General features: G+C 31.9%; 3 protein-coding genes across 7 annotated transcripts; 1 reads left to right on the top strand and 2 right to left on the bottom strand.

Moving 5' to 3' along the window:
• The first annotated feature begins 2,580 nt into the window (after nt 1-2,580).
• On the top strand, nt 2,581-7,158 carry LOC107954042 (zinc finger CCCH domain-containing protein 3). The gene is made up of 7 exons (XM_016889498.2): nt 2,581-3,085; nt 3,517-3,686; nt 3,833-3,886; nt 4,446-4,562; nt 4,636-4,929; nt 6,078-6,353; nt 6,483-7,158. Exons 1-7 carry the CDS (start codon nt 3,022-3,024, stop codon nt 6,825-6,827), a joined length of 1,320 nt encoding a protein of 439 aa, XP_016744987.1. The 5' UTR covers nt 2,581-3,021; the 3' UTR covers nt 6,828-7,158.
• Nucleotides 7,159-8,013: 855 nt separating this feature from the next.
• On the bottom strand, nt 8,014-12,882 carry LOC107954043 (protein-tyrosine-phosphatase IBR5). The gene is made up of 5 exons (XM_041097473.1): nt 12,317-12,882; nt 10,050-10,149; nt 9,084-9,141; nt 8,745-8,851; nt 8,014-8,489 (listed from the first exon to the last, which is right to left on the bottom strand). Exons 1-5 carry the CDS (start codon nt 12,551-12,553, stop codon nt 8,194-8,196), a joined length of 798 nt encoding a protein of 265 aa, XP_040953407.1. The 5' UTR covers nt 12,554-12,882; the 3' UTR covers nt 8,014-8,193.
• Nucleotides 12,883-15,998: 3,116 nt separating this feature from the next.
• Nucleotides 15,999-24,364, bottom strand: LOC107954050 (zinc finger CCCH domain-containing protein 3). 5 transcript variants are annotated; one of them, XM_016889513.2, is made up of 10 exons: nt 23,876-24,328; nt 23,294-23,463; nt 23,094-23,147; nt 22,421-22,537; nt 22,054-22,347; nt 20,616-20,891; nt 20,203-20,487; nt 18,211-18,300; nt 17,344-17,384; nt 15,999-16,336 (listed from the first exon to the last, which is right to left on the bottom strand). In XM_016889513.2, exons 1-10 carry the CDS (start codon nt 23,937-23,939, stop codon nt 16,321-16,323), a joined length of 1,407 nt encoding a protein of 468 aa, XP_016745002.1. In that variant the 5' UTR covers nt 23,940-24,328; the 3' UTR covers nt 15,999-16,320. The 5 variants fall into 5 exon arrangements, with proteins under 5 accessions (XP_016745002.1, XP_040953405.1, XP_040953406.1 ...); XM_041097471.1 differs by having other exon boundaries at nt 15,999-17,384; XM_041097472.1 differs by lacking the exon at nt 23,876-24,328 and having other exon boundaries at nt 15,999-17,384; nt 23,094-23,142; nt 23,294-23,459.
• Nucleotides 24,365-26,317: the final 1,953 nt, after the last annotated feature.

The raw sequence follows: 26,317 nt of genomic DNA, 5'->3' as shown, positions 1-26,317 counted from the left end.
AACAATAAATATATCACCTAAGCAACAGGTGGAGTGGCAAAAAACTCTAGTTCAAATATTCCATTGACATACTCACATGCATACTTCGAGGAATCCTTAGATATACCCTTGCCTCTATTATTTCTTAAATAAATAAATAAATAAATAAGTAAAGGAATTAATTTAACTTTTGAATTTCGTAGTTTACAATTGAATCCACGAATTTTTATTAGCCCTCGTTGATATCAGAAATTGATAATTATATTAATTCTTTATTGTTGGTGCGGTTGAAAATTGCTTTTAGAAGAAGCGCTAGAAGAAGCGCTCTTAAAAAGTACAGTAAAAAATATTATGAAAAAGTGTAATTTATTAATTTTTAGTGTTCAAACATGATAATAGGAAATAAAAAATTAATTAAGTTATATAATATTTAAATAATTTAATATAATGATACATAATATATAAATTTTAAATATTTTTTAAGTAATTAATATAAATTATTTATGAAATTAATAATATATAAAATATTTTAAAAAATAAATATAATAAAAAATAATATTTAAATAACTGAAGATAAATATATATAATATAAATTAATCTAATTTTTATACACCCTTTAAATAGTTATTATAAATAGGATATTTTTATAATTTTCACTTCCAAATGAAAAACCCAAAAGCATCTAAATCTCACATTTTTACATTTGGGTGAAAGAGTACTTTTTGTCCGCACTTTGATTCCACAAGCCAAATGTTTTTGGATACTTTTACTATGAAAAAATAATTTTAACTTGAAAGTGCTTCTTCATTGTAATGGAGAACATATAATGGTGTAAATGAATAGAACGTTCGATGAATTATTCGTAAATTATTTATAGAACATTTGTTTATGTTCGTTTATTAAGTTAAACAAATGAGTATGAAAAAAGTTTATGTTCATTTAATAAACGAATGAACACGAACAAATGTGTGTTCGGTTCATTTATGTTCATGAACAAACTCGTTTATTTATTAATGATATTTTTTATAAAAAATTTATTAGTATATATTAATACAATCATCTTAAAACCTGTTTATTGTTCCATTAGTATATATTAATAAAATTATATTGGTTTGTATTTTTTTTCATTTATAATATAATTATTAATATTTATATTTGACTATTTTATATCTAAACAATATATGTGTATATATTTATTGTTTGTTTGTTTGTTTATTATTTATTAACATTGTTCGTGAATGTGTTCAATTAAGTTAAAATGAACATACATAATTTTAAATAAACGAACATGAACAAAAATTTGAAATTATTAATGAACACAAACTGAATACGAACAAGTTTAAAAATAAACAAACGAACATGGACAAAAGTTTATTCGTTCAAGCTTGGTTCATTTACAACCCTAAGAACACACCTAAATCTTGATGAAAACCAAATATAGGGACTACAATAAATCTAATTGCTAAGTCTAAATACTAAAGTGGACAGAAGATATATGTATCGAAATGAGCTTAGTCGTGAAGATCAGAGGTTAAAAACTATAGGTAAAAAGGCCTATCCAATCCCTTTTAATTTTAAAATTGAGAAAATTAGTCTCTCTTAAAAAGTTAAAACAATTTAATCCTTGTCAATTTTGAAAGTGAGCAATTAAGGACAATTAATCACGACGTTAATGTCTTTCATCAATTTTGCATAATTTTGATTGATATAATAACAAAGCTAACCCTCGATGTTTATGTATTTTGTTAATTTGCTTTTGATTCTAAAAAATTTAACAAATTTAGCCTCAACATTTGCACATTTACAAAAATATTGCAAGCTAAATTTGTTAATAGATTATCAAATTAATAGAATGTGTAAATTATGAGAGCTAAATTTATTATTATCCTAATTAAAATTATGTAAAATTAATGAAACCATTAATGCAGTGATTAATTGTTCTTAGTGCTCACTCTAGAAATTGAGAGGAGCAAATTGTTTCGATTTTTTGAAAGGGACCAATTTGCTTAATATCAAAATTGAGAGACATTAGAGTCTTTTTACCAAAATTATACCAATCCAAAAGTAAATATTTTAAAAAATTGAATAACATAAATAATTAAATATTATTTTTGCACTTCATTTTCACAAAGAAAGAAAGAAAAGGTAAAAGACCAAACCTGTTGCGGTCAATAACTGAAAGAGAGAAGTTGAACTTCTGGGTAATAATGTCTTTTGACTAAAAGAAAATAATTATGGATAAAATATGCTTTTAGTCCTTATATTTTGACAAATTTAGAGGTTTAGTTTCTATGCTTAAAAACTTAAAAATTAAGTCCGTTTACTTTTCTGCTTAAAAAAATTCCCAATCAAATAATTAACATTATTTGTATTTCCCATCAAAATTTATCAACTTGTCACGTGAATTAAGTTATCTTCATATTATGTGATATGATTGACAAAAAATAGACATACCAAGTTAACAATTTTTTTAGAAATTATCAACAAAATTGATAATTGGACGAGGATTTTTAAATTGGAAAAGTAAGATTTAACTTTTAAAATGTAAAGATTAAATCTTAAATTCTAGATAAATACAAGGACTAATAGCATATTTTAACCAATTATTATTATTGGTACACTAGGACAAAACACAGAAACTTACTCGAGAAAAAAAATCCTAGATTTTCCCTTACATCAATAAAAAGAGAAAAGAAATTTTAATTTCTACAAAAACAAAAAATTAAAAATAAAAATAAAAATCAAATTGGAATATTTTCTTCGATTTCACTTTTTGTTTCTTTATAATCTCTTTCATAGTTTCCACAAGACAGAAGAGGAAAAAAAAGAAAAAAGAGAAGAAATTGCTCTCTCATTGCACTCTTTTGATCGTCGTCGTCGTTATTATGAGTTAAAATCGTTTTTTTTTAAAACCATACGAATTTGCCTTGATTTATGCCCTGCAATTGACTCTTTTTTTTTTTCTCTCTTGTTGTTTGTTTTTTGATTGTTTCGATCAAAAGTAAGATACGGTTTTACTAACTTTCCGTGCCGCATCCACCGATGCCAGATAATCGGCAAATTCAGAACAATGTTGTTTCGAATCAATCCGCTGATAGCATTGAAGGTAGCGTCGATTCTTTGTGTTCTCTTTGTTACTTCAAATTTTACAAAGATCTGATGCCACTTTATGCTTTTTCTCTATTATTATTGTTGTTGTTGTTGTTTATTTAGAATTCTTTTGTTGTGATCGTTTTCCATTGTGATCAATGTTTTCAAATTATTGTGAAATTGATAAATTTTCTATTCACTCAATAAAAAATTAGCAACTTTGTATATTTTAATTTTAAAGTCTGTCGTTCTTTTGATTAGAGCTTCTAAAATTGTTTTTTTTTTAAATTTTCGTTCTTTTTAAATTATAGTAGCAATAGGATTGGTTAGGAAGCTCGTTGTTTCAATTGCTAAATGTGATGGCTTATTTGTTGCAATTAGATTATAAATATTTGAGAAATTCTGATTTTTGATTAATTTCGGGATTTTTTTTCTCTATGTTTCCAGAAGCAATTTTGCGTTTGAAAATAAATGATAATAATCAAGAGGTGGGTGTTTCTAAATCAGTCTCGTATCCTGATCGTCCTGGTGAACCGGATTGTTCTTATTATTTAAGGACCGGATCATGTGGTTATGGAAGTAACTGTCGTTTTAACCATCCGGCTTATGATGCTCAGGTAATCTAGTCTTTGTTCTTCTTTTGAAGTGAAAGGCATTTAGTGACTGATTATTTCAAGATGTAAAGCAAGTAGATTGAGATTCTTATTATGTGTATATATATTGCTTTACTGGATGGTTGAATATGTGTTGTTATTTGGTGCAGGCCGGCCAATATCGAGAAGAACTCCCTGAAAGAGTTGGACAGCCAGACTGTGGGGTATTGATACTTTTCATTTAAGATTAGTGGTCTAAATTTGCCTTTCCCAAAGATGTTTGTGTTGCCATTTTGTGCTGGGGTATATCTTACCTCTTGCTAATAAAAGGAAAGGCAACTAACACTTGGTCATGAGAGTAGATGTTGTTTAATTAGAAACAAAATATTCCATTGAATATTAGCAGGCATGATTCTGTGTACATGTGCAAGAACGTTAACATGGTATGCTGTAAAATGGAGTTTTCTGGTTATGCTAGTCATCGTTTTGCTGTTGCCTTTATTTTGATGGTGTATTGTTTTGTCAATAATACTGTTTTACCAGTGGATGGACTATGATCTTAATCTCACCAGTGTGCTAATGGTCCCTTTTAACCGAGTGAATTGATGCATGACTTTTTTTTTCTAAAGAAAACTGATGTAGCTCAGGATCATGGTTGATCTAGTGCTCTCTCATCTTTTTTTGTTTTCGTTCTTGTTCTTGTTCTTATGATCAGAGATTAAGAAAGCATTTGTTATTGAAAGCTTTTTTTAATTTAGAAAATTTCATTAACCTCCCTTGCAGTACTTCTTAAAGACAGGAACTTGCAAATATGGATCCACATGCAAATATCATCATCCAAAGGACAGGAATGGAGCTGGACCTGTTACATTTAACACTCTTGGTCTCCCTATGCGTCAGGTGCTTTCTTGTGCTCTTATTTGATGTGCTTGCTTGACCTTATGTTGTCTCATTCTGGCCCTGAATTTAGCAGGATGAAAAATCATGCCCTTATTTCATGAGGACCGGATCATGTAAGTTTGGAGTTGCATGCAAGTTCCATCATCCCCAGCCTGCTTCAGCTGGGACTGGCTTACCTGTAAATGGACCTGCGGGATCATCAGTTTTGCCACCAACAGGTGTGCCATATGCTGGTGGGTTACCCGCATGGTCATTACCTAGGGCACCGTTTGTCTCTGGCCCGCGTTTACAAACCCAAAGCTACATGCCTGTTGTTGTTTCTCCTTCTCAAAACATAATTCCTGGAAATGGCTGGAACACATACATGGTAAGTGAATGTTTCTTTTGTTGAGTAATGCTTATCTGAAGTTTTGGTTCCTCAATAAAATCTAATCTCTGCACGGTGCGATCTTGTACCGTGCTCTTAAATTTTGAAATTTAAACATTTCACTTCTCTAAAAGCAAGCTCCATAAATTTCTCTGCAAGTATAAACATTCTGTTGATTCCCTTGAATTATGATTCTCTTTAACTTCCTATTGCTAAATTGTTGTGTTTTTTTATCACTGATACAAGAATGATGTGAACCTTGGCATTTTTCTTAAAATAAAGTGAGATGGTCTTGATGATTTTAAAATTTTATTTATGAACTTTCTTTTACCAGATGTAACTTAACCTGAAGGGTCAGTCCTAATGTCTCTTTTCTTCATTTACTTCATCTTTTCTTACAAAAACTCATAACATGCATTTTCTTCTTATCTGCTGACAACATTTTATATCATTTTCTCGTAAAGACTTAAGATGTGTGTTATTATCCATTGGTTGATAAACCGAAAGTTTTATGTTCATGATGTTGCTACATCCCATATCTGTAACATTTGACAATGGCTTTGTCAATTTATTATGAATGGTTAGTTCAATGACTTGTTCCCACTGGAAGTCACTTTCATTTAAATGTTATGATAAATCTATCTGGTCTTGACTCCATTTTTATACTAACTCACTTACTATTAGACGCATTTTCTTTTGCATAATTACAAGTTTTAGACACCTTAGATGTTCTCATCTTTGCTCAATTGGTGTCTGGGCTGCTTGCTGGGGGAAGCTGAGAGGCATATGCATACTTTTTTGATATTTGAAATGAATACCTTCATCGCTCGTACAAGTGACTGTTGTCCAAAACAAACTTAATTGTGTCTTAAATGTGTTACCCTGTTTTGCAAACTTGTATATCTCTACATATTTCATGTCCATGTCATTCACCATTCTTTGTGGTGATTGCTGAAGTTATATAGATGTAGGGCATGGTTGCTTTTCATATTTCATGTACACATATCTGACAGTTCCCTGCAACTACAATGTCATAAATAGCATATTTCGGCAGTTCTGATTCTTTATAGGTAGCTCTTGCCGATTGAATGTCTTTTCTTATTTTGCCTCATTTCATTTTTCTTCGTTTCTAATTTAATTTCGACCAGGGAAATATGAGTCCTGCATCTTCTGCTGGTATTCTTGGATCCAATTACGCTTACAACTCGATGAATCCTGCTGAGTCGGGCTCTAGTGGACAGATGCTTTTCTCATCAGCACCTGCTTCTAATTTTCCTGAAAGACCTGATCAACCTGAATGTAGGTATTATATGAACACCGGAACTTGCAAATATGGATCTGATTGCAAGTACCATCATCCGAAGGAAAGGATTTCTAACTCAGCCATGAGTAGTGTTGGCCCACTCGGGCTTCCTTCAAGACCTGTAAGTTTCATGTCTATTTTTCACATGGTTAGGTATAGGTGCTAAATATCCATTCAGGTGAAAAAGTTTGCTTTTAGTATACACAGACTTGCTAAACAATTACTTCATAATTTCTTGTTCTGAATGTAGGGACAACCTGTATGTTCTAGTTACACTATGTATGGACTCTGCAAACACGGGCCAACTTGCAGATTCGATCATCCTTATATGGGATATCCTTATAATTATGCTCTAAGCTATCCTTTATCCATATTTGATACGTCTCTCCTAACATATCAAAGAATGACACCACCACCCAATTTATCTGAAGCTCCTCTACCATCAAGGGTTCCTGATTGGGCACGGAACACTGACCCTGCGAGCAAGAAACATCAAAAATTGGAGACCAAGAGTTCAGATGATTCGTCCGAACAGGTTGTTTCTCCACCACATTCTTTGCAGAGTTCTTCAAAAACCTCACATGATCAAAACTAGTTTAATCTGTGTCGTTTCATCATCATTTTTAACATGTCTGTTTTGTTAAATCCGAAACTTTCTGAGAACACTTCATTATATGTGTACTTCCTGCACCCCCTTTCACCTGTGATCCGACAGTGTTGTAGGCTTTTTTTTTTTCCTGAATATTTGATATATGCAAAATGCTGGGGGGACGGGAAGGCTTTTTTTTTTTTTTTTGTGTGGGTTGTGAATAAAATGCAGGTGAAAAGATATCTTTCTCAAACATTATTGCTTCTATGTTAGTGGTGTCACTATAATGTTTTTAAATGTGATATCAGTGCACAAGTTATTCGGGAGTTCAGCTTAACTTCAGGTTCGACTTGGATGTCTGAGTCAGCTCGAAATTTGGGTTCAATTCAGAAACTTTTCTGGTCTCAATTCTCGTCATTGTTGAGCATTATATAATTTAGAAAAAAATTGAGTTCCCTAAATTTATAATTTATATATTAAAGTAATGAAATCAAATATTCAATGTTACAGGAATTACAATTAGACTTGTTTGTTTTAAATAAAGGAATTTTATTAAGCGAAAAAGATAAAATTACTGAGAAAATGAAGCCCCAATAATAGAATACAGTTAAACTAGAAAAAGAAAAGTAACATCATTTTGAACTAAAAGCAAGCACCAACATCCACCAAGAGATTTGATGCAAGTTGAAGCAGGCCGAAATAAAACCAACAATGATAGATTTAGCCACCAGAAAAAAGAACTGCCGTGTTAACACCAGACCTCCATCTCTTCTCATTTAATGGCAAACCAATATCACAGGAGCACCTGACCAGCGATGGGAACTTAAGACTTCAACGAAAACAGCCCAATCGGGAACCCAAGGCAAGGAGATGAACTCGAGCAAAAACTTGAAAAACAAACACCTACAAGAGTCACCACAGTCCACAAGCGACACCTTGCGACCTCATGACAAGGGATGATCGGGTGGTGGCCAGTAGCCGGCATCGCCTTAGGGCAGTTGTTAAGGCACTCCCACAAAATGTATCAACTAAAACTGGTTCAAATATCATGCACCCAAGGATTAGCATTCAAACTATCCTAAATTCATTACAGATGATAAAATAAATATCCATACCCAAAATTTATTCAAATTAACTAACTGTATTTATTCCGAAAATGGGAAAGAAAAAAGAAAGAAGGAAATGAAATTGATTCTACTGAAAATTATCTTTGTATTCGAAACCGAAATGGTGCTTCGTTCATTAACGTTCAAGGCACTCATTAGAAAATCTAGTGAACCAGAAAAGTTTAGCATTAATTTACAGCCAAGGTGTCGTCCTAATCCGATTTTGTGGTTAAAAGGGTTGGAGTTGCAAAAGAAACTCGAGGAATTTAAGAACTATCCATTGGAATATCACTTCCACTAGGGTTTGATAGGTTTTCAGACATGCTTCTCTGGGTTCGGTCAGCACCGAAAGTAAACCCATGCGGAGGAACTTCGAAAGGCGGTGGACGGGCGAAAATGGAAGTAGTACCAAGGTTGTTGAAAGCGGGAATGGGAACATGAAGTGGAAGTGGATCACTTGGGTTCGAGAAGCCAAAGTTGAAGGATGGGGCTCCTGCAAGATTGCTATTATCACATGATCCAAAGAGCTTGTGCTCATATTCCTGCAATTGCTGGTACGCATCTACAAAATTGTAACCAACGCCAATTCTCAGAAGGTAATAAAACGTTTCCAAAGCAAAAAATGAAAAATGAAAAAAAGGCCGAGTATATATACAAGAGATGAGTAATAGCAACAACATTGTATGGGAATAAAGCATACCTAAAATCAAAGTACTTATTAGTGTTTCAGAGACGTTTTTCAATAAAGCAACTGACAGTCAATTTAACTAATGGCTTTCATGATATAAGGTTAATCAAAGTCGAGGCTAGAAAATACCTTGACTTAACTCAACAGATGATCTCCGTTCTTTAACCCACTGATAGCTCGGTTGAAGCCTCCATCCTTTAGACTTCATCAAGTAAGCTATTACAATAGCCGGTGACCTGCCAGAAAGAATATCGTTTTGTTTAAATTGGCATTACACACAAGCACACGAGCATTTGGCTCATTCATAGGTGCATCTATCCCTTCATGAAGAGTTGGAATACCCCTTTCCTCAAATAAAAAGAATATATATATGTATATAAACACTCATATAGCAGTTTAGCAAGTGACTTCAATACGCTCATGTTTGTTTTAGTGTGAATTTCTTGGATAAGAAGCAGTAAACTCAACTTATTTTTTCCTGACATGCAGTGCACAAGGACTCGAGCCTTATCTCTCTCACATTGCTCTGCAAAAATGGACCACAGGTCAGAAAAATGCCAAAGAGATTATAAAACTATGCAACATGTCAACTAGAAGTGTCTGAGCTACTGCAATGCAACTGACAAACATAAATTAATTATCATGGGAATAATATCAGCGTGAAAGCTCCCGGAAAGCCATTTTTTTCACTAGGGTAACGAAGGGCATGGTGGTTCAAGTAGAGCAAACAACAAGAAGATTAACAAGTTGAAAGAAGAAATTGGGACTTAAAAAAATGGTTTTTGAAGCCTAAGGGAAGCACATATAATTGAGAGAAGAATACACACTGTTGGCCATGTGAAATAAGAAATTAAAGAAACAACTCATCAAGTAAAGGTAAAAGCATCATGGAGACTCTTGTACTTGAAGTCAGATTGCATTTAGCCCCCTTAAAAAATGGGCAAATTAGTTCCTGTAAGAGCAAACTGATCCTACTGTTAAAAACAGGTCAACTATATATCAGCATGAGGTGCGTGTGGCATGCCATGTGTAACTGTCTAGTTATTCCATCAACCACGCTAATTTTTAATAGTAGAAATGGATGAAATTTTTAACAGAAATGGCCAATTTACTCTTTAATCTAATATACAAGAACTAATTTACCCCTTTTTCGAGTAAAATGGTCAAAACACAATTTGACTCCTAAAACAAAGACTTCCGTGGAACTTTTACCTCAAGTGAATAAGAATGAGAGAAAATATACTTGATAAAATATAAATGCTTCTCAAGACCCAAAAAAAGTGAGTTTTATTGTGTACATCTACAAATTTGCACAAGCAAAAAAACTCAATGTGAAGGATGAAATACCAAAGACATGCATGAAAGAGGAGATATCAAAGTCATAAGCATGACTACGAACTAAAAATTCAAAATGCAATACGAGGATTAACGGACCTAAAAATTGTACAGCATCATCAAATTGCAAAATTTTGTCATCTTGTAGGCAGTGATAGGTAAATGAATTCTTGTAGAGATTTTGACAAGCAGGTACAGTCTGCAAAGAGATAATACAAATAACATAAGAACATGCCATATAAGTAAGATATAATTTTGATACTTGACAGTGATATTATGCAATTACGCATCGTAGCAGTCACAGTATCCAAAGAAGAGAGCAAACTGCAGAATGGAAAATATAAAAGAACGGATCTCGACACCATCCTGCATGTTCTCGACACCATCCTGCATGTTCCTTTCAATCCCATCACCAAGCAATGAGATGATAACGAATGCTTGTTTTCTTAGTATGAAATTAAGGTAAACTACACCATTAGTCACTAAACTACGGGTAAGTTTTCGTTTTGGTCACTTAACTAAAAAAAGTTACAACTTGGTCACTAATGTTTCCGAAATTGTTTTTTTCGGTCACCCGACTGTTAAGTGGCACTTTTTTAGTTGGCATAATAACAATTTTCATCCTCAGTTTTTTAACTAAACTAAAAAACACTAAAGACTAAAATTGTTATTATACCAACTAAAAAAATGCCACTTATCAATCGGGTGACCGAAAAAAACAATCTCGAAAATGTTAGTGATTAAATTGCAACTTCTTTTAGTTAAATGACCAAAACAAAAACTTACACATCGTTTAGTGATTAATGGTGTAGTTTACCCTAAAACTTATGATTCAAAACATCAAAATCCTAAGACTGCAGTTATAAAAATCCCCAATCCCATTTTCTCCTCATTCCTATTATAGTTTCAGTTAAATTATGTCCAAAACTTTAACACCTTTCCATTCTTTGATGCAAGAAGATCTTTCATCTTTGACCGAGTCGAGTAAAGTCCAGTTTATAACCCTTAGAAAACGCGAGTGGAATACATAAACTTCAATATCATGTAAATCTAACAAACAAGCTATTTATTTGCTGCTATGTTTATGCACTTTCTGGTTAATTCTAAACATCTGAAAGGCTCACTAGAATTTTAAATTACTATCAAAAGGGATCCATTACTATAGTAAACGGAACCTTTTTCAAAAATAAATAAGAAAAAGGAACTTCAATGCATCTATCATTCACTCCTTATCTTCAAACTGATTGCTACTCTACACCTATCTGCTTATCGGTAAAAGTACCAAGGAGGCCCTTGTACTAAGATTCTGATTGCATTTCGTCCTCTTTACTAAAAAATATGGGCAAATTAGTCCATATACGCTAGATCAAAGAGCAAGCCATTTCTATAGTTAAAACCTGACGTGGTTGATGAAATAACTAGATAGTTACACATGGTATGCCACATGTACCTCGTTCTAATGTACATAGACTGGTTTTTAACAGAATGATTAGTTAGATCTTTGATCTAATTTACAGAGACTAAGTTACACATTTTTTGAGTAGAAAGGGCAAAATGCAATCCGACTCTTAGTAAAAGGGCCTCCATAGTGCTTTTACCTCTGCCTATCCTATTTTAAAATTCACAAGTAAACATTATGCAAATCTTACAACTTCAATTTTATGACTAATTGCACTATTAGATTCTCCGTACGACACGCAAGACTAAGAAAAAAAGCAATCACTCGTAGAACTATTTAACTATGACAAAGCTTACTATTAATTCTATTTCTAGCATTACTACATTGCAGCCATACATCCTCTTTTGGTATCACCTCATGCCAAAATCATACATTTGATTTTAAACTTCTTCTCCATCTCTGTAACTCATGATCAATGATACTAGCCTTAGCCTCATTCACACATACCAAACATGCAATATCACCATAGAAATTCATTCAACACATCTATAAGTTTAGCCAAAAGGTAAAAGGCCTAAACTAGAGTCTCAACTATTAATGTAAATGCAATGTACTTTGAGAATAACCATACTAAATTCACTAGATTCCCGAAGTTGTAAACTAAGCTTTCCTTAACATCCTTAATCCCACATATAAAACTAACACAAAAGTTATCTAGATCAGAAAAATACCAAAATTTTCCCAACAAAAGAGACTAATTCAATCATTAATCCAACATGCCAAGTAGCTAAAATGCAAAAATCCCATCATAGTTAAGGACACAATCTTCGACATACAACACAAAAAATCCATTCCAAAATCCATAAATTCAACATCCATAAGCTGATACAACATTACACGCAAAAAACAAAAACAGAAACAGAAACAAAACAATAATGAAGAGAACATCAAAAGAGAGCCGGCTTACATTGAGGACACGAGTAATACCCTGAGTCTTAAGAAGCTCAGAACGAGAGGCATTATCGTAGCTACCCAAATAAAGAAAATCAGGCAATATCACGGAGGGGAAAGCACTGACTTGAAGCGACGTTTTGTCAGATGAAACGGGAGCTCTATGCCCACATACCCCACAAACCTCCCCCTCTTCGAATTTGTGATAGTGACCACATATCCCACAAGGATTCTCTCTTTCCCTCTTCCTCATCCCCACCACCACCACCCCACCAGCAACAACAAGCACAATAGTTTTTAGATTATACCCAGATCGAGAAAACCAAAAACAAAAAAGACCCTAGAGTTCTTTTTTTTTTTTTGGAGGGGGGGATTAAATGGTTTCTTAGTTGAAGGAAGGTTCTTGTAGCAATCGAGATTTTGGTTGATCGAGATCCAGAGGATTCTTAGTTTTTCTATGGTGTTTATATATGTAATAATCTTTTTGATGAAATATGTATTAATATTAAATACATTGGACATTGGGGAAAGACGATCTTTCCTTGAGTCATAATGAGAGATTTGTACTTTGAGTTTTATTATATATTCATTGACCTGACTGATATATATATATATTATTTAACAACATCAATAAAATATTTATATTAACTTTAAAAATTTACAAAATAATTGTTGAATTATTCGAAAGATTTTATTTAAGTGATTGAGCTGTTAAATTTTTATTTATGTTAGCAAACTTCAAGCGACGATTCAATGATCCATATGATGAATTAGTATTCATCAACAAGTAGAAGAATATACCTTAAATTCAAGTTGATCTGACAATCGAAATCAAAGGTCGAATAAGAAAACTGTTTGGATTTTGGTTCATAGATCCATGACTTTTAAAGTTATTTTATGAACAAAATTTAAACTGTATAAAAGAAGGGAAAGGAGTGATTTCAATTGGTGCAAGCTTTACGAACAAAGAAAGCCATACAATAACAATTTTAATAGTCTGGTGACTTAAATGATAACTTTTTAATAGTTCAGTAATCATTTTGTATTTTTTTTAAAGTTGAGTGACCAAAACATAAATTTACTAATAATTTAGGGTGCGTTTGATTCGCTGTATTGGATTAGAGATGTATTGGATTAGAGGTGTAATAGCAAATCAACTGTTTGGTTGAATGTAATGGAATAGAGGCGTAATAGTAATCTTGTGTTTGGTTGAATGGAATAGAGGTGTAATAGCATAATGGAAAAAACTAAAATGACTAGAATACCCTTAGCATAAATTTGTTTTGGTAAATGATTATTGTTATTGTTATTTAAATTTTAATAAGATTATTATTATCAATAATAAATATTTTAGTCATATTTAAACATAATTATTATTAAATATATTTTAATTAAAATATATAATTTAATAAATTCTTAATAATTAGCAGAAATTTGTTTTGGTAAATTATTATTGTTATTGTTATTTAAATTTTAATAAGATTATTAATATCAATAATAAATAATTTAATCATATTTAAACATAATTATTATTAAATATATTATAATTAAAATATATAATTTAATAAAATTCTTAATAATTAATATTCTTATATGAATTTACTCAAATCATAATATATGATACTATAAATGAAAATTTGAAATAATTAATATTAAATATATTTTAATTAAAATATATAATTTAAAATAATTATAACTAATAAATTATATTTTATGAATTTGTATAATTTAAAATAATAATTATTACATATAATTTAATAATTATTATTAAATTTCATAAAATTCTTGATAATAAATTTTCTTATATGAATTTATACAATTTAAAATAATTAATATTAAATATAATTTAATAGTGATATATAATTTCATAAAATTCTTAATAATAAAATGTTCTTATATGAATTTACTAAAATCAATATATAACTTGAGAATTATATTCTGCATAAACATAATTAACTTATATTAAGAAAAGGTTAGATGAAAATGAAATTGTACATCATAATCCATATGTTATATAGTTTTACAACATCAAAAAGTTTGAACATTGATATTTAATGGTGAGAAAGAAATCTTCTGACCCATTCCAATCGGGCAACAGAAGGTAAACTAAAGAAAACGATCATTTGAGTTGGATGATCGGGAATTTTACTCAAAGCATCATACCGCTGATCGTCGGTTAAACCTTTAATTGACCATAAGGCTGAATATAAATTTGAAGCTTTCTCTTCCATCTTTTGATGTTCTTCTGACTTCTGCTGAACTACTACCTCGGAGGCAATACTCCTACTGATTTGATCGTCAACGACCTGGATTTTTTTCCCCAACAAAGTGGCAGCCTCATCAAATGAAAAATACACATTATCACGAGCATCAGATTTCTTCTTTCTCTTGTTTGAAGATGAGGAACCCCCTTGGTCTCTATCTCCTCGCGGATCTGTACCAGAAACATCCATGTCGTCTAAAGAGACGTCAGCTTCGCAGTCATAGAATGTGTTTCTCTTTTCATTCATATCTGTAGTACGTTCATCCTCAGCATGTATTTCTTCAAGAACATCAGCAACTGTTTGAGCGTCTTTCCCAGTCGCCCGATCTCTTGCGTATATGGCAGTAAGCTGGTTGTAGTAAGGGAAAGAACGATGTCTGAACTGAGAGGCTTCTTTGTGACTCTAAAAAAAATGAAGAAATCATATTAGTTATAAGTTTTGTAAAAAAACAAATAAATACTTAAAATACATTTTACCTTTACATAGGATTCCTAAACTGCATCTTCAGCAACAACAAGCTGCCTATGCTCGTCCCAACCAAAACCGCTGTTGTTTTGGCCATTAAGCATGTCGTAGACGACTGACCATTCCCTTTTTAGGCACCTAATCCGAGATTCAATATTTGGCTTCGCCTTCAACATTGCAACTTTAATTTCATTTCTTTATCAATCACCCAAACAATAAAGAAATTATAAAGCATGTATAATTGACCTAAAATTAATTGTTGGTGTATGTATAATTGACCTAAAATTAATTGTTGGTATATGTATAATTCAAGTTTTAAAACTTTTATAACATTTAATTTCGTATAAATATATTGATTAGTTCATTAAAGCATGTTCAAAGTTTTAACATTGATTAGTTTAATAAAGCATGTTCAAAGTTTGAACATTGATTAGTTTATTTATTTATGATTAGTTTAATTAAGGTTTTTCTAATTTTAAAACAAATAAAATAAAGAATGAGGATTTGATTTAATAATAAAATATTAAAGTCCTTATTTTAATTATTGATTAAAATAATTAAGGTTTATAATTATTGAAGGAATTGCTATTTACTGATTTCACATTATTGACCACTTTGAAAACAAATTTATATATAATTTTCCTTAGAAATAGTAAAAAAGGGTTCAATAAATATGAATTTGGAGACCCAAGTTTAATTAGATTTTCTTCATATGGTAGGTTCAAATGTGAAAAGATTTTCTAAGCAACATTATTTTTTTTTGACTTTCATTCATTTAGGTCTTATTTTAATTTAGTTTTATTATATATGATTTATTTTGATCTAGATTTAGATATATATATCAGTCAATAATCATGCCAATTTGAATGCTTTTTTTGAATGCTCTTTGATGAAATTAATTACTTGTTTGATCTTAATGGCTGACTTTTTCCTTTGTATTATCATGGCCTATGTTCAAAACACATGCTCTTGAAATCATACTCTTATCCCAATCTATATGCCTGTCCATGCATCACTCATTGCCAAATTCAGCACATCAAGATAAAGTTCACATAATAAACAGAGGATCGCCAACCAGCATTCTTCCTCTAACAAAAAATAGTTATATTTCCATATAGACACAGATTTGCCAACTTCACATGATACTGAAATTTAATAAGAGAAACGGCCATTCTTTAAACCAATCATCCATCATTTTGATTATATTATAACAAAAGACCACTTATCACACACACAAAAAATTCCAAACACATGCTTTCAGTTGTTTCACGCTCTTAGGAGAATACCCTATTCAGTCTTGTTCGAATCTTGTCATCCGTAGAAAAATCAAAATCAACAATTAACACAAATAATCAGAAGATTGCAAGGCAGCAAAGAATTTTGAGCATTAGTGCCATTTATAAGCAATCCAGGCAGCAATTAACATAATCAATCACGGGACCGGAAAGCAAGAAAAAACATAATAAGATGAACTCAACAACCATTCAGAAAATTTGCTCAGAGCTAAGATCTTTTAAGCTCTAATGCTTAGTTACCAATAACAAATTAAATCATTCCTATAGCCCCTGCCATAAAACTAAATTCTTAAATTCCCTTGCACTTAAAATAGGAGAATAAAGATTTAACAAGCAGATAGAACCATCATGATCTAGTAGCTTAAAGATAAAATAGAAATTCGAGAACAATCTAAAAAAATGACATTCGCATCAAGCAATTAGATCAAAACAAGAATTAAGCAAAAAAAAAAAAAACAAAACCCATTAAAACTAACAAAATCAAGCATACCTAGATCAATAGTGGTATAAAAAACGAATGCATCAATGTGCATGATAGAATTAGGAAAAGTTAAAAGATGGAAGAATAAACTCCTACTGGTTTGAAAAAGGAGTGGAAAAATAGTGGGGATTTTACATATAAAATATAAATAAAACTTTGAACTGAAGGCAACAAATTTTGACATCTAAGCTAAGGGATCAAAGATTAGATCCATTTTGTCCACTGCTTCACAGAAACATCCATGCAATGCATGTATATCTACCCCTCCCTACACCAAAAACCATATATGCTAAAATGCCAGTAAAGTCTAATCGCCTCTTTCTTTATCGCTATTTATCATATTTAAAATATTTAATCAGGAATAAGCAAAAATCGATGAAATTAATTAATAATCCTAGCACTGTATCTTCCTGTGCTAAATGATCAAGAAAATAATAAAAAGGGATTCAATGATAATAGAGACAGAGATAACAAATCTAAATTTCAATAATATACATGCACAACAGTTGAAGATAAACATGCAATCGGGGAAACTAACCTGTAATGAGCAACTCGGGGCAGAGTGCAATGAAGAAGAACCTATATATTGATAAGAGAGCACAAAAACATGGTTAGGCTTATTTGATAAGAGAGCATCAGTCACTTAACAGCATGTATATTGAAGAAATACACCAGAAAAAAGCATGAAGAAAATACCAATAAACAGGAAGGATTCAAACTTAAACGTATTTTCCAACTGACAAATAATCCTCATTCATTTAAAGGATCATAACCTTTTTGGAACCCAAAATTTTAAAAAAGTAGCTGTTAAAGAGGGTGATAATCCAAGCAAAAAGGAAAGTATTTATCATACACCAGTATATATGTACTCAGAAATAACATTCACAAGCTACATAACCATGTATGTTCAAATAGAGAAAAGTATTTGCCCATTGATTTCATGGATTCGGAAGAGACCAACCAATTCGGCTAATGAAATTCATATTATGTACATTCAAGCAAGAAATGGATATCAGATAAAAGAAGCTCTCAGGGGCCCCTTTAATATTCTTTTTTGATCCATTTGTAGTATAAAGTTCAATTCCTAATTTTCTTTTGTTCGTACATATGAAAGCTCATTCAGCTTGGCTATACACATGCAGCTATCTAATTTTTAATTACTTGGACCTCAATAATCTCAAAAATTATATTTTCAATAAACTGTGTGCCTGCACAGAATCAACTTACCAAAAAATTTGGGCAATTACTCTTCAAAACGTCTCAACCAATGTCTCTTCAAGGAGATCAGTTTCATCAATTGTGTTAAAGTGGAACTTCACTTAAAAACAGATGTAGGTTCCCAAGAATAAACACAATAGCAACCTACAACATCTAATTAACCAAATAGAATGCACAAAATGCATACCAGTACTGTATGTTGGACATTGTATTTGTTCTTGCAACATTCACGGTTCTCAGAAGGTGTTGGCATGAATTCTGATATCCCTTGTGTGACCTAAAGGAAACAAGATTACAAAGTGAAAGTAAAAAATTAATGTCCACCTGTCCAGGGGAAACTCAGTAGCATTAGAGGAAAATTGGTCTAATCAAACTAGCAAATCACCCTCACTTTTGTGTTACATTTGCTCAATAAGATTCGAGTTACAAACTCCAAATTGGAGTCTCATCCACTAGAACAGTCTAAACACAAAAGTTGAAGAAGTGAATGCACTAACAAGGCAGTAACCTTTACCTTTCAGTAGCAGTAACCTGGAAACCCACTACTTGAGAGCAATCGAAAGAGTGATAGAAAGAAAAATAAAAGAAAAAGGTCGACTGGTTGAGAAGGCCAATCGAAAGAGTGACAGAGAAGTTGTAAAGAAAAAGAAAAGAAGGTAGAAGGAAATCGATCGAAACTTGAGCAAATGGGCAGAAGGTAGAAGGAAGGAAGACAACGGGGAAGCCAATCGGGAGGGTAAAATAGGGAGGGTAAAGGATGCAGCACCTGATCTGAGCAAATGGGATGTATTACAAATCGGTGGATTTCACCGATTAGGGCATAGAGGCGTCTTAAGTGGGGCTCACCGATTAGGGGTGTATTGGCAGCCAATACATCCAACCAAACATGGCGTTAGTGACTTTGGGTGATGTTTATCTAAAAAGGTGAAATTTTACTATCGGTCCTTATATTATGTGTAAGTTACAACAATAACATATGATAATCAAGATCGTAACTAGGGATGACAAAACTTGAACCACCTCATGGATTTTGAACTGATTCCTCTAAATGGAGTGAATTATTTTTTTTGAAAAGCAGTACGAGGTGGGGTGAGATGGAATTTTACTTTTGGACATTAGATATAGAACAATTATGGTAATTGTTTGTTCACCCTACTCCACTATATGAGAAATGTTATTTTATCCGTGTATATATTTAGCTATTAAAAAGATTAAAATGTAATAACATGTAATAGAAAAAATCTATATCAAAATTAAATTAAAGTGATATGGGAATAGATGCATAAAACATCAATGAAAGTGATAATAATTTTCAAGATTATTCATTCATAGTGAGTGAAATGAGACCAAAGATAAATTTAGCACCGCCCGCATCCACCCGGCCCCTACTCCATACGTAGCTATAAATGGCGACCTTGGCTCCGTTAGTTAATTGGTATAATATCAGCAGCTCTAATCCTTTTCAATTATAAAATCTTAAATTCAAGCTCTTTCAAAGCAAATTTTTTACCCCAAACTTCTAAAACTTTATTTTAGCTCTTTAATAACAAATTATTGTCTTCGCCCCTGTGAATATCACAACCTCAGTCATATTTCCATTTTTGCCCGTCCTCCGCCTTTCAAAGTTCCTCCGCACGGTTTCACGTTCAGTGCCAGTCGAAACCAATGAAGCATGTCCAAAAACTGCACTCAATTTCTTTTTCTAAATGATGTAAATTATATAAATTATATAATGCTCAACAATGATCAGACTAAGAAATTTTCTGAATTAAACCCAAATTTTCAAGTTGAACTCAGACATATCTAAAGTCAACCACGAATAGTTTGCGGCACAAATATCACATTCTACTAACATAGAAGCAATAATAATGAGAAACATATCAACTTTTCACCTGCATTTTATTCACAACAAAAAAGAGAAAGAAAAATGCCTTCCCGTCCCCCCAGCATTTTGCATATATAAAATATTCAAAAAAAAAAAAAAAGATACCTACAACACTGTCGGATCACAGGTGAAAGTGGGTGCAGGAGGTACACATATCATGGAAGTGTTCTCGGAAGGTTTTGAATTTAACAAAACAGACGAGTTAAAAATGATGATAAAACAACACGGATTTTATCAGTTTTAATCGTGTGAGGTTTTTGAAGAACTCTGTAAAGAATGTGGTGGAGAAGCAACCTGTTCAGACGAATCATCTGAATTCTTGGTCACTAAGTTTTGATGTTTCTTGCTTGGGGGGTCGGTGTTCCGTGCCCAATCAGGAACCCTTGATGGTAGAGGAGCTTCGTATAAATTGGGTGGTGGTGTCATTCTTTGATATGTCAGGAGAGACGTATCAAACATGGATAAAGGAAAGCTTAGAGCATAATTATAAGGATATCCTGTATAAGGATGATCGAATCTGCAAGTTGGCCCGTATTTGCAGAGTCCATACATAGTGTAACTAGAACATACAGGTTGCCCCTACATTCAGAACAGGAAATTATAAAGTTGTTATTTAGCAAGTGTGTGCATATTAAAAGCAATCTTTTCACCTGAATGGATATTTAGTAGCTATAGCTAACCATGTGAAAAATAGATATGAAACTTACAGGTCTTGAAGGAAGCCCAAGTGGGCCAACACTACTCATGGCTGAGTTAGCAATCCTTTCCTTCGGGTGATGGTACTTGCAATCAGATCCATATTTGCAAGTTCCGGTGTTCATATAATACCTACATTCTGGTTGATCAGGTCTTTCAGGAAAATTAGAAGCAGGTGCTGATGACAAAAGCATCTGTCCACTAGAGCCCAACTCAGCAGGATTCATCGAGTTGTAAGTGTAATTGGATCCAAGAATACCAGCAGAAGATGCAGGACTCATATTTCCCTGATTGAAATTAAATTCGAAATGAAGAAAAACGAAATGAGGCAAAATAAGAAAAGATATTCCAACCGGCAAGAGCTACCCATAAAGAATCAGAACTGCAGATATATGACATTGTAGTTGCAGGAAACTGTCAGATATATGTACATGAAATATGAAAAGCAACCATGCCCTACATCTATATTACTGCAGCAATCACCACAAAAAACAGTGAATGGCATGGATATGAAATATGAACGGATATGCAAGTTTGCAAAACAGGGTAACATATTTAAGACACCATTAAGTTTGTTTTGGACAACAGTCACTAGTACAAGCAATGAAGTTATTCATTTTAAGTATTCATTTCAAATATAAAAAAAGCATGCATAAGCCTCTCAGCTTTCCCCAGAAAGCAGCCCAAGCAACAATTGAGCAAAGATGAGGACATCTAAGGTGTCTAAAACTTGTAATTATGCAAAAGAAAATGTGTCTAATAGTAAATGAATTCGTATAAAAATGGAGTCAAGACCAGATAATTTTATCATAACATCTGAATGACAGTCACTTCCGGTGAGAACAAGTCATTGAACTAACCGGTCATAATCAATTGACAAAGACATTGTTAAATATTATAGATATGGGATGTAGCAGCATCATCATGAACATGGAACTTTCAGTTTATCAACCAACTCATAAAAACACACATCTTAAGTCTTTATGAGAAAATGATATAAGATGTTGTCAGCAGATAAGAAGAAAATGCATGTTATGAGTTTTTCTAAGAAAACATGAAGTAAATGCAGAAGCAAGAAATTGGGATGGACCCTTCAGGTCTTAGTTACATCTGGTAAAAAGAAAGTTCATAAATAACTTTTAAAAATAATCAAGACCATATCACTTTATTTTAAGAAAAATGCCAAGGTTCACATTATTCTCATATCCAGTGATTGAAAACACAACACACAATATAGCAATAGGAAGTTAAAGTGAATCGTAAGTCAAGTGAATCAACAGATGTTTATACTTGCAGAGAATTTATGAAGCTTGCTTTTAGAAAAGTGAAATGTTTAAATTTCAAAATTTAAGAAAACAGTACACAATCGCACCTTGCAGAGATTAGATTTTATTGATTGGAGCCAGGACTTCAGATAAGCATTACTCAACAAAAGAAACATTCACTTACCATGTATGTGCTCCAGCCATTTGCAGGAATTATGTTTTGAGAAGGAGAAACAACAACAGGCATGTAGCTTTGGGTTTGTAAATGCGGACCAGAGACAAATGGTGCCCTAGGTAATGACCATGTGGGTAATCCACCAGCATATGGCACAACTGTTGGTGGCAAAACTGATGATCCCACAGGTCCATTTGCGGGTAAGCCAGTTCCAGCTGAAGCAGGCTGGGGATGATGGAACTTGCATGCAACTCCAAACTTACATGATCCGGTCCTCATGAAATAAGGGCATGATTTTTCATCCTGCTAAATCCAGAGCCAGCATGAGACAACATAAGGTCAAGCAAGCACATCAAATAAGAGAACAAGAAAGCACCTGACGCATAGGGAGACCAAGAATGTTAAATGTAACAGGTCCAGCTCCATTCCTGTCCTTTGGATGGTGATATTTACAAGTGGATCCATATTTGCAAGTTCCTGTCTTCAGAAAGTACTGCAAGGGAGGTTAATGAAAATTTTTAATTAAAAAAAAAACTTCCAATAACAAATGTTTTCTTAGTCTCTGATCACAAGAACAAGAAAAAAAAAATAAAAAGAGACAGCAATGACCGATGTCAAAACAATTTAGCATTAGAAAAATGATATCACCCATGATCCTGAGCTACATCAATTCACTGGGTTAAAAGGAAACATTAGCACACTAGTGAGATTAAGATCCTAGTCCGTCCACTGGTAAAAAAGAATTATTGACAAAACAATACACCATCAAAATAAAAGCAACAGCACGATGATGACTAGCATAACCAGAAAACTCCATTTGACTGCATACCATGTTAACGTTCTTGCACATGTACACAGAATCATGCCTGCTAATATTCAATGGAATATTTTGTTTCTAATCAAATACCATCTACTGTCATAACCAAGTGTTAGTTGCCTTTCCTTTTCTTAGCAAGAGTTAAGATACACCCTAGCACAAAATGGCAACACAAACATCTTTGCGAAAGGCAAATTTAGACCACTGATCTTAAATGAGAAAGTATCAATACCCCACAGTCTGGCTGTCCAACTCTCTCAGGGAGTTCTTCCCGATATTGACTGCCCTGCACCAAATAACAACAAATTCAACCATTACATCAGTAAAGCAATATAGATATATAATGAGAATCTGAATCTACTTGCTTTACATCTTGAAATAATCAGTCACTAAATGCCATTCACTTCAAAAGAAGAACAAAGACTAGATTACCTGAGCATCATAAGCCGGATGATTAAAACGACAATTACTTCCATAACCACATGATCCGGTCCTTAAATAATAAGAACAATCTGGTTCACCAGGACGATCAGGGTACGAGACTGATTTGGAAACACCCACCTCTTGATTATTATCATTAATTTTCAAACGCAGAATTGCTTCTGAAAACAAAGAGAGAAATTTTTTTTCCCGAAATTAATGAAAAATCAGAATCTCAAATATTTATAATCTGATTGCACCAAATAAGCCATCACATTTAACAATTGAAACAACGAGCTTCCTAACCAAACCTATTACTACTATAATTTTAAAAAGAAAGAAAGAAAAAAACAATTTTAGAACCTCCAATTAAAAGAACGACAGACTTTCAGATTAAAATATACAAAGTTGCTTATTTTTTATTGAATGAATAGAAATTTACCAATTTCACAATAATTTAAAATCATTGATCACAATGGAAAACGATCACAACAAAAGAATTCTAAATAAATAATAATAGAGAAAAAGTATAAAGTGGCATCAGATCTTCATTTAATTTGAAGTAACAAAAAGCGCACAAAGAATTTATGCTACCTTCAATGTTATCAGCGGATTGATTCGAAACAACATTGTTCTGAACTTGCCGATTATCTGGCATCGGTGGATGCGGCACGAAATTTTTGTAAAACCGTATCTTACTTTTGATCGAAACAATCAAAACCCAAGCAACACGAGATTTTTAAAAAAATCAATTGCAGGGCATAAATCAAGGCAAATTCGTCTGGTTTTCAAAAAAAAAAATAGATTTTAAATCAAACGATGATGACGATGACGATCAAATGAGTTCAATGAGAGAGAAATTTCTTCTTCTTTTTTCTTGTGGAAACTATGAGAAAAGATTATAAAGAAACAAAAGGTGAAATCGTAGAAAATATTCCAATTTGATTTTTATTTTTATTTTTGTAGAAATTAAAAATTCTTTTCTCTTTTTATTGCTGTATGGGAAAATCTTCTTTTTCTCGAGCAAGCTTCTGTGTTTTGTCCCGCTGCACCAATATTTTTTTTTTCTTTTAGTCAATAGACATTATTACCCACAACTACTCATTTCAGTTATTGACCGCTACAGGTTTGGTTTTTTTTAATAAATTTATGTTTTGGTAAGTTAATTTTAAAAAATTATAAAATAATTACTAAACTATTTAAAATATTTCATTTTAGTCACTGAACTATTGAAATCATTATTGTATGAGCTTCTTCATGCTCACTAATATTCGAACTAAAATTCAAACAATTTTTTTCTTTGAACTCCAATACTGACCATCAGATCAACTTGGATCTAAGGTATGTTCTTCTAGTTGTTGATGAGTATCCACCGTACTAAGCTACTAATCGTCGAATTGTCACTTGGAGGTCATTAGCCGAGCATTTTAAAAAAAATTAACGGTCCAGTGACTTAAATAAAAACTTTTGAATAGTTTAGTAACTTAAATAAATTTTTTAAATAGTTTAGTCACTATTTTATAGATTTTTAAAATTAAGTGACCAAAACGTAAATTTACTAATAATTTAATGACCTTAAGTGTAATTTAACTTTAAATTATATATATTGTTCAATTTTTAAAATAACTTTTTTACAAAGAGGAGAGGTCTTACCTACTTTTGACTTGGGTTTGTGTTTATATTTTTAAAATTCCAGCCGATTTTATTGTTAAAAAATATAAAAAATATTTTAATATTTATATATGTTATAATTAAATTAAAATAAATATATTTTTAATTTTTGGAAGAGTAAAATGAGTTTGGGTAATTTAAACGGATTGAGCTAGAACCTCAACTCGGCCTATTAACCATGAATAGATAAAAATTATAGATTTCAACAAAAGTCTTTACCCACTCCAATTGTACCTGGGTCTGACATATTTATTGTTTTTTAAAGTTAAAAAATTCAATAACGATCATTTTTCTTAACTTTAAAATGTCATTTTTTATTCAAATTTGGGAAATTTATCAATATTTACTATTCTAACTAAAATCAATTTGTAAAGTAAAAAATTAATTATTTACAGCATTCAAGTATTCCACTAAGTAATAAGATTTCAATTTGTAGATATTTTTATTAGTTATATGTATCTTATTTTTATCTTCTAGAAATATATAAGAAAAAAATTCATAATTAAAAATGTAATATCAATTATAAAACAATTAATTTGTGTATTTAAATCAAATCATGTATTTTTTAAGAAAATAAAAAAAAACTTTTTAAATTAACAACTATATCAACAATTGTAATCATAATTAATCAATATAAACACTCAACTATAACTAACTTCATAACGAATCAAGTAACTAATCAAATTGTCAAAGCTTCATATAATAATGTTTTTAAATAAAATTTATATCCATGATTCCGGAAATGTTAAAAAGGTAAAATTAAATTAAAAAACAAATATTAACATAGCTGAAAATAATAATTCCAACATAATTTAGACCAAATTGAATATGTGCAAAACAACGAGGGTATTTATGTCCTTTTAATTTTCAGTAAAAGAAACAAATAAGCGTGTAGGTTACGGCAATAGAGGGGGAAGCTCCCTCCTCTTTTTTTTTTTTTTAACAAAATTATAAAATCTAAATCACCGTCTAAAGCGCGCGAACTTGGGAGGCAGCGATGAGGTCTAGACTAGTGGATTTGAACCTGCGATGGGGGAGTGTGGGACCCGATATAAAAGTTTGGGTAAACTTTGATTTTTTAATTTTAAACTATTTAATTTTGTTTTTTTGTTATTGACTAGGTAATGTATAAGTGGACATATTAAAAAATTCATTGAGTGATTAAAAAGATAAAAGCGAATAGGGAGGTGTTTATTTTATAATTTTTCATAATTGAATAATAAAAAAATATAATTAGATGATTACAAATATAATTATCCTAAAAGCTTTTCATCTACAAATGTTTCTTCCCCAAATGACAAACTAACCCTTATTGTCATGTGGTTCACGAAATAGTTGGTAGAGGGCTGTAAATGTCTTTTGATA

Source organism: Gossypium hirsutum, chromosome D07 (genome assembly GCF_007990345.1).
Source record: "Gossypium hirsutum isolate 1008001.06 chromosome D07, Gossypium_hirsutum_v2.1, whole genome shotgun sequence".
In the NCBI taxonomy this organism is placed as follows: domain Eukaryota; kingdom Viridiplantae; phylum Streptophyta; class Magnoliopsida; order Malvales; family Malvaceae; genus Gossypium; species Gossypium hirsutum.
Note: the sequence above shows the minus strand (reverse complement) of the source record. Positions and strands in the feature narration are given on the sequence as shown.